This window comes from Electrophorus electricus, chromosome 3, assembly GCF_013358815.1.
Source record: "Electrophorus electricus isolate fEleEle1 chromosome 3, fEleEle1.pri, whole genome shotgun sequence".
In the NCBI taxonomy this organism is placed as follows: domain Eukaryota; kingdom Metazoa; phylum Chordata; class Actinopteri; order Gymnotiformes; family Gymnotidae; genus Electrophorus; species Electrophorus electricus.
The window spans coordinates 11664844-11674530 of record NC_049537.1 but is presented as its reverse complement, the minus strand read 5'-3'; the positions used below and the strand labels follow the sequence as shown (position 1 = coordinate 11674530).

The 9687-nt window shown below is 39.1% G+C and overlaps 1 protein-coding gene across 3 annotated transcripts in view; it reads right to left on the bottom strand.

Annotated features, from left to right (window-relative positions):
- The window catches only part of grm4 (glutamate receptor, metabotropic 4), a 96106-nt gene that overhangs the window by 4272 nt on the left and 82147 nt on the right, over positions 1-9687 (bottom strand). For all 3 annotated transcript variants that reach the window (XM_027023131.2, XM_027023130.2, XM_027023132.2), the window contains 2 exons: positions 4651-4787; positions 3055-3990 (listed from right to left, as the gene is read on the bottom strand). In XM_027023131.2, coding sequence (XP_026878932.1) covers positions 3055-3990; positions 4651-4787 — 1073 coding nt within the window. The remainder of the gene's footprint in view (positions 1-3054; positions 3991-4650; positions 4788-9687) is intronic.

The following is a 9687-nucleotide window of genomic DNA, read 5'->3' as shown; positions in this document are numbered from 1 at the left end:
GAAAGAAAGACAGAAGAAGCAAGACCCTGTGCTTGGCTAATTAGCTGAGACTTCTCCAATGCACTTTGCAAACCAAAGAATCATTTTAAACCTCCAAACAGTTTAATGCTCTTTATTAACCTTAACTCTATGCTATCTTAAAGTCTGACAAATTTCTGACAGTGGAGAACAAATGAAATACAGAAATAAAATCCACCAAAACACATGGAAAACTAGTGGAGCATATAATGTTCACTTCAAATGAGTGTTTCACCTATGTATGTGCAGAGGCAACATTCTAATAACTCACATAATTGGGAGCAAATGATTGGATTAGGATTAAAATGCTCAAGTTTATTTGTAAGTATATACTAAGTGCTGGGCTTCCTTCCCCTTCCTTGAGAAAGCAAATTCTGATGACCCATATTAATTTATGTAATTGGAATGTTTAGTGGATTGGCTGTTAAACTCTCTTTGGTTTTACTTAGACTGTCCTGAACCACAGTGGTTCAGGTTTAAGACACATTGTAAATATTAAAACACACTGAATCACTCTTGATCCCTATATCACTTATTTGGTAGAAATAGAACAAAACAACTGACTTGTTTTTGTTAGCAAAATAGAGCAAAGTGTTTCAGGATGCTAGAAAAGTATAACTATGAACATTCTGTAATAGCATGTAATGATCTTAATATAATCCTTGGAAGTACATTAAATATCAAATCCACATGACATGCTGAGTGAGAATGCTGGCAAAAATGTATTTTTGATTAATGTCCCTTATGCATAATAAATGTACCAGGGACATTATATCAGATAAATGTCAGATAAATGTCTTAATTTTGAGTCAGCAAACATTTTAGTGCTACATTTTATGTACTTAATTAGAGATTTATATCTCTATATGAATTAAACCTTATCAAGCTTTCTGTTGTTGTCTTTTTGTTGTCTTTTGTCCAGGGCTTGATAAAGAACCAGATGTCATAGAACTATTGCTCTGATTTCTGCTCGAAGTGTGTCTCAGAAGCCAAATGGTCACACTTCAAAGAAGCGTTCACAAAATATTAAGTCTAAGCAAATGAATAGAGAATGGACATAGAATTTCTGAAAATTGTTATAATTCTTTAATGACAAAGTTTAAAGTTTGCTGATTTTTAGCAAATGTATCACAACTGAAAAATGCTCTTTAGAGTATCCGAATCCTTTTTAAAAAAATCACAATTAAATGATAACTTCACCCTGTGCATAATGCAACACACTGAGGTCTCCTATAGAGCCTCTTCCTAAAACACACCTGTATGGAATAGCAGCTGTGGACCTTGCTCTTTCACACACAGCGATAGTAATTACTCTGTCACCAACACAATGGAGGAGAATCTCCTCCAAGTCAGCCATTTAGCACCATAACGACAGCCTGCAATTCTGCAGGGCGCCAATTCAAATAGCACTGTAACACAATGGTGTGGCATGAGCGCCTTGAACTCGGCTCTCAGTGTCAAACTCAACCTTTCAGCCCTAGCCTCATTTCCACACTACAGTATTGCCTAAGACATGTTTTACCACTGAACTCAGGCGAGGTTGGAGTATGTTTCAAAAAACACAACCAGCCAGTAATTCCCCTCTAGCAAATCAAATCACCACAGAGATGTGACAGGGTGGGATTTACTATTTCAGCTATTCCAGTGAGTGAACATAACCAATGAGGATTCCTTCCACTGAGTTTTGCACAATTCACCGATACAGTCCTAGCTCACAAAGCAAGTAGGATAAGGTCAGAGATACCTTACTTTTGAAGCAAGCACTTAAGCAGCTGATCACATACTTTGGAGACCTGACCATGTCCTTGTTTAATGATCCATAATGCTCCCAGTGACATTTGTTATGTTCAGTTTGACAAAAAATGACAAACAAATGATGGAGTAGGCATGCTGATTAAACACCCGGTGGTAAACTGGTGACAAAAGAACAGGCGGACAGATAAGGTAAATCAAGTGCCAGGGGGACAAGAGGCATTTAATTGCTCTAAAAGGCCCCTCTCTGGGGTTGGCTGTGCTTGTCAGGTTGGATGATTGTGATGTGGGGCCATTTTGAAATGTTAATTCCTTTCACAAATCATTGTTGGTTGTGAACATAATAGCATAAATTTGTCACATGATACACAGTACATTATTTCCATAGCTATGTGGAGATTCTCAAAGCAAGTTTGACTGTCAGTGAAGGCAAATTTCTGCTTCTTGTCATTATGCCTTTGATACATTTGACTTTGGCTTGGAGAAGAAAAAAAGTGAGTTGCTGGAGGGAAAAAAAGACTAAAATAATCCACTAAAGGAATATATTATCCATCTGTTCATGGTTCTGACAAACATTGTTAAACTGACACTGTTTATTGATCATGGTATGTGAAAGACAGGTGTGAAACAGCACATCTTATTAACACAATCTTATTACCAAATGACCCCCAGAGTGTTCATTGATACTGTACAGATTGTCACAGTGAAATCATTTCTGCGTGCATTTAGGGAAAGTGATTCCCATATTGGTATTGCATTTTCAGCCTTTTCCAAAGGACAAAGCTAATTTAATAACTCATGGTGGAACTGAAAAAGAAGGTGGGGGGGATAGCCTTAACTAAATCCCAGTGACAGGAGGTCCTGGGTTTTCTATTAAAATGAGTAAGGCAGAGTAAAGCAGTGTGAGCTAAGGTTAAATTATATTTCCTAATGAATACTAACCCTTTCTTCCTTCTGTTTGTTAGTCCCAGACACATGCTAGCAATGGATTATATCATCCTGAAAAAGATGATGTTCAGTGTCCTTGTTTTCAAAGCCTCTTTCATCTCTGAAAATGGGAAGTGTGGGATTGGCAAAGGAAAGGCCCCTTGTTATCCAGATGCACATGTCCACATTAATATGCTGATCAAAAGCTCATACATTGTAGCTCATAACATATTTTTTCAACTTGATTTAAAACAAAAATGATGCACCGCATTTCACCCTGCTAAGATGCCTGCCACTGAAATTGGCCTGTGTTCCCTGATTTCATGGAGGGAGCTAGAGCCATGAATTATTACCTACCTTTTCTGTAGATTGCGATGTGCCAAAGAAGATGGGGATGAAGGCCAGCCAGATGATGCAGGTGGTGTACATGGTGAAGCCGATGGGCTTTGCCTCATTGAAGGTCTCTGGTACGCCGCGCGTCTTTATGGCATAGACTGTACACGTGACCATCAGCAGCATGCTGTACCCCAGCAAACAGATCAGCGACAAGTCAGAGATGTCACACTTGAGCACTCCCCGCGCCATCTCCGGGTTTGCCATGCGCTGGTCCTCATAGTCAATGAAAGCCTGCGGAGGGTCCACCACGAACCAGATACACACCCCTAGGAGCTGGACAGAGATCAGACTGAAGGTGATCACCAGCTGGGATGCTGGACTGATGAACCGTGGGGCACTCACTGACATCTTTCCCTGCTCAAAAATCCGGTAAATCCGGTTGGTTTTGGTTAGCAGCGCAGCATAGCTGATACTCATCCCCAGGCCTAGGAAGATGCGTCGGAGTGAGCAGATCCCAATGTCTGGAGCAGATATCATCAGGAAAGTAGTGGCATAACAGAGGAAGATGCCTGTCAGCAGGACATAGCTCAGCTCTCGTCCCGATGCCTTCACAATTGGAGTGTCATTGTAGCGTATGAAGGTGACCACCACAAACAGGGTGGCCATGATGCCCAGGATAGCCAGGAGGACAGGGATGACCGCCCACGGTGAGCTCCACTCCAGCTTGACGATGGGGATGGGTTGACAGCCTGTGTGGTTCTTGTTAGGGCGCAGGTCAAAGCGGCACATCTTGCAAGTGAACTGGTCAGCCTGGTACTGGTATCCATCACAGCGTTCGCAGTGCCAACAGCAGGGAATGCCCTTCACAACCTTCTTGCGCCAGCCTGGCTTGCAGGGCTGGCTGCAGGTGGAGGAGGGCACTTGCCGCACACCACCGGGCCACTGCATCACTGGCATCTGGAACACAACAGCATATACACTGCTTACTGATCACACTGGCTTGAGAAATATCGCCATTTATTATACATGGATTTTCTGTTTTCATAGCTGCTAATCAAGTTATTTATTAATATTTTATTTTATTTCTTGAAAAAAAAAGGTATAATAGAGGTTTTATTTTTCTTCAGTCATTACCTGAATGAATGATTAACCATCTGTCATGGGCAGAGAATGCGAAAGAAAAAAGCGGAAGCAAATGCGAGTCTCCAACTGAAGAGTTTAATGAAACGAATGAAAATGAAACTGAACATAAAAGTTCACTAGCCAGAACTAAAGAAAGCAAATGTAACATACAATGCCAGATAAATGGTCATAAAAACAAAACAGGCTTATAAAAAGCACAGTATAATAACATAATAAGTCCCAGGTGATGTGGTGAATGAAGCAAAACACACACCTCCTGAGGGAGGCGTGGAAAGAATTCAAAACAAAGACCATGTGCAACAAAAGACAAAAACATAAACAAAAGCCACATGCAATGCTACTGCTGTCTAACAGAGGCTACCGGCAGGGGAGCACGGTCACAACATCCATAATAGAAAACAGATACACCTGTATCATAGAATGATATAAGAGAAAAGAACCATATGCTGCATGAGGCTTTACACAACCACTTACATTAAGGTTGAGCTGGTCAGTCCAGTGGCCAATGATTTTGTATTCTGCCGTTTTATTATTTATCTGGTACTGATAGATATCATAGCGGCCTGGGGCATCTCCATTTTCATTGAACTGCACTGGATTTCCACCTATGCCTGGAAAACAGGATCAGGCAAGATATTATTAAAAAATCACCAAATGTTTTCTAGCACCTTCAAAGAACTGGTTCCAACAAAACCACAAAAAATACTGTTAGTATTTAGTCAGGGCACATTGCTTCTTTTCTGAGTCTCTCTAACCATTCTGCTCAGGATCACCCTGTTTTAAAGCATTAATGTGTCGAATGTGCTGAGTGCTTACAATGTTGAACCAAATCAGTAGACAAAATACAGTGTGTTAGAATTGTAAAATAACAGTAAAGCAGAACATAAAACCTATTATCATAAAACATCCAAACATGTCTAATTAGAAGACAATTTTCCACACCCTTATGGATACCAAATCCATTGAAGGTGATCTCAGTTTTGCAGGTGATGCTAAAATGGGAGAAGAAGATAGGATAGCAATGCTGACATATCCCAGTGATGAATTTCAGATCGGGAGTCTTGTTCCTGGGAACAACTTGTGCCAAGCACTTACCAATCTCTTGCTTCCACCTTTGAGCTCAGCTATCTGGATTCAAAACACATGACCATGTCCGACTCCATTGCCCCGCCTGACAAATCCCTATTCAGCCAAGTGTGCTGAACAGCAGCACAGGCAATTGTTTTCACCACTCATGTTTGGCTTACTGTTTCAGTTCACAATCCTCATAGGGGTTTCTCAGTGGAAGCCATGGCCGATTGCAGGAGTATATTTCTATTGATGAAAATTTTCTGTCTTTATTTCTAGCTAGAAGATGCAAGATGCCAAATCCACATTTTGAGACAGCACTGGATTAAAGGATTAAGGGTTTTTTTTTTTCGTCCTATACTGTTGAGAGTGAAGTACACACAAAACGTCCACAAATCTGCAGGATTACTGCTATTTCAGAAGGCATGAATAGAATTCAAACACTACTTTTACCCATGAAAGACATGTATAATGTGAGAATAAAATATTCACTTAGTATTTTCATGGGTGCATGACCTTATGATCATATATTTTATAACTGTAGAATCATGACTTATTATAGCTGAATTTGTTTCCTTATTGTTCATTTCAGAGTGACTAATCTGAGATTTTAGTTTAGTCTAGAGTTTTGCCTGTATTACAGGACCATTGCTGTCCTCTTTGAAGAAAGTAGGTAATTTCTTATAGCAGAGAACATCTGAATAGGGTGTGATAGTGGAAGAAAGAGGGGATTCAAACCAGGATTTAATCCATTTGACAAATGACTCCAAAGTGCATAACTAATTTATAACACAGTCACAGCATGACATTTTACTATAACTTGGTGATAAACACATCAAATATAAGAAATTAGCAACTATAAACAAGACCTCTGAATCTCTTTTAATGAAAGTCAAATAAATTTGATATCAGTAAAGACAGAATCCAATAATCATCTTGTAAACATCCAGTGCTGTTGGCTCCTGAGTGAGTAGCATAACTGAAATCTTAATCTTTCTCAATTAAGGGAAAGATTCCTACAGATTTTCCATTTTGTCTTTATCTACATGTCCGTGTGTTGACATACTGGCCAGTTAGTTGAGTTAATTGTTCTATAAATGCAACAAACTTGAGTTTGAATTTAGGCACAGAACTGAGTATTCAGATGATGGCACATCCAACTGTGGTAAGGACTACAAGGGAGCAAAACAGACCCTGTCTCCTGCTGGGGAGGTTTGCCTAGTTCCTTTTTCAATTGTGGACATTAGTTAGGTCACATATATAAAAAAGATGGAACTTATGTTTGGCTATCCTATGAAACTTCAGTAACAACAGCTTAAAACACACTGTGGCTGGCTTCATGTGTCTTGGAAACATGTTTAGGTATTATACAAGAGATGGTACCTAGATAGTGGGTAGAAAAAAATAGACAATCAATTGTTGCCATCCCAACCAGACACTAAATACCACAAAAATTCCAAAATAAATATTTTCCATTAACAAGATCTAAGATATTTGAAACTAAATAAATACTTCTATAGCAGGTTACACACACAGAGAGAGAGAGAGAGAGAGAGAGAGAGAGAGAGAGAGAGAGAGAGAGAAGCATGTTTGTGTGTCTGTGTGTGTGTGTGCGCGTGCACGTATGTGCATGTGTGTGTAAAGTGTAATGCCCACCAAATACCAACTACAAAGAGAAATCCTCCATAGCATTGCAAGTTTGAAAGCTTTGCTTGATAAGTCACTTAGATTGTTTGAAGGTCAGAACAATATAGCTCAGGGTAGACTTCATCCTTTAAATAGCAGGCTCCCAAACCAGACACACAATTTTTCAAAAGGCATAATAATATTCACCCAGCATACCAGTTCACATTCCTTTTTTTGTTTCACATAATAAATTTCTAATCTCTTAAAATTACTGTTGTGAGGAAAGGTTTGTAAACCCTTGGGAATTACCAGAATTTCTGTATAAATGACATTTAAGATGTGATCATATCATCATTTAAGTCAATGTGATAAAGTCTTATATAACAAACAGTACACATGACATTTAACAATGCCATTTCAACAAATGCTTTAAATAATCAAGGTCACTTGATTGTAATATGTAACCTTATAATAAGTAAGTAGTGTTTCTTTATTGGCAATAACATCAAACAAATACTGATATTCACTGTTTTTTCTTATGGTAGACTCATGTTTATCAAGTGCATTGAAAAACAGCATATCATGAGCTGTCACGCAAGGGATCTTTCTCACTTGTTTGAGTTTCCATGGCTTGCACATGCACTCATCTTGGCAAGACACCTACTCTTGGGCAGAGTAGCAGTAGTGCTACATTCATTCCATTTATAATCTACAAACCATTTGTAGACAGATGGAGGCTCAAGTCATTCAATATCCCCTCATAGTCTTTTATTAGCTTTAACAACTTTTTTCCTCTAAAGTCCCTTTTGGTTGGGCCTTGTTGCACCATCATGCACATAAATTATTATGACTTAGGAGAAGATCAGACAACATTTTTGGAGCTATTCATGCAAGAATCCAACTAATTCAGAAGGGTTCATAAACCTTTGCCTGTATGTGTCCCTGATTCTGTTTGGTAAGTATGTGTTGACAAGGGAATTTAAAAAAAGGTTTGGTTAGAATTAACATGAAGTACCAGTTGTTTGCTAAATTTGAAAAACATCTGTGGTTTTTAAAAAATAGTATCATTTATTTTTTGAGTCTCAGTGGTAATATATGGTGCGTGTGTGCGTGTGTGTGTGTGTGGGGGGGGGGGTCGTGTGTGATGTCTAGACCCTCTGAGAATAAAAACATGTTTGAATGGTAGCTACACTGCATGTATATGAAATATGATCCATCCCTAAAATATTTATCACTGAAAATTCTTTCTTTTTCCTCATCACAACATTGAGGAATGTACAGTAAAAAAATAAAAAAGATTGCTTATGCATTTGGTTGTCTATGTAGTGTGGTGGGCAGCCAGAGGATATACTGCAGAAGCTCATTATGTATTAAAGAAAAGTGCAATTTGCCTGGAGTGATGGCTGTACAGATAGAAAACTGATGGGCTGCTTCATTGTATCTCAGTCCACTGAAGTCTCTATCCTTACTCAAAGACGAGTCAAAGGAGGATGAGCGTGTGTGTGTGTGTGTGTGTGTGTGTGTGTGTGTGTGTGTGTGTGTGTGTGTGTGTGTGTGTGTGTGTGTGTGAAAGGCTACAACCACATACACAAGCAGCAGGAGAATTTAAAATCTCAGAGCCTTTTGTGTGTCTGATGAGCACACAACTTCATCACAGCATGTCATCTTGTAGCAGCGCTGATATGTAGCAATAAGTGAATCAACGTGCTGGTACTAGTAATCTCTGCACCAATGGCTTCAGTGTAGCTTGAGAAGCATTTCAAGGCCTCAGACCAAGCACTCAGACCCAACAGATAAAGACTGGTTATAGTCTGAGTGTCATTGTTATTATTAGAATATATATTATATAGAGGTGTGAAAATAACTGGAAGGTGCTACAGTAAGTGTAGATTACATGATGCTAAAGAACAGGGGACACATCACACATAACCCAGAGCTGGAGGTCCTCGGGAGCAGTGTGGAGAACTAAGAGGAGATGAAGGGGAGTGACTGAAAATTGCTTTTAGATCCACTATCTTTACAGCTAGCAGAGTAAGCAAGGTAATGTATTGCATATGAACTCTGAGCTCTGTTTCTTTGATGGTAAATCTTTTGAATTTTTGTATTACTATTGTTGTTGTGCTCTCTCTCTCTCTCTCTCTCTCTCTCTCTCTCTCTAGATTGACTGCCTAACATTCTGTTTTTACTTTTAAATAAATAAGCACAAAAATTCCATGTTGCCAATTTGACCTCCCTAAAGTTAGTGGTAGTCAAAAAATCCTAAATCATCTTTTCATCTTTTTTCCCCCCCAGAAACACCAGGGCACATCTGCAGAGCACTCAGACTAGTGGAAGTGGAATGACAGTATTGACCATGTTGATGTCTGCTGATGCAAGATTAAGAGATTACAAGTAACCTGTGGTCACTGGATATGGAAGATGAAGTATTGTCACAGTTATTCATGAAAGGCACAGTGGCATTGTACGAAGTCAAAACAAAGACCATTCATATAATCCTGTCACTGACAGAGTGCAACAAATAAGGGCTACCTAAATAAAGTATGTGTATTTCGCCATCCCTACAGCACTTCCTGTTTGATAGGTCACGCTATTATCTTTTGAGCCAATACTGTTTAAGGGCTGTTTCTTTCTCACTGCCATTGATAAGATATGTTGCAATTGCCTTGAGTAGAATGGAAATGGATTTCCAGCAACATAGTAACAATTTTGGTATGCTGTGCATATATCAAACACTTTCTGGGGAAGCAGTTTGTTGTTCTTCAGGGATTTTGTAGCTTCACACTATTCGAATCCATTGCTACAGCTAATCTTCATAAT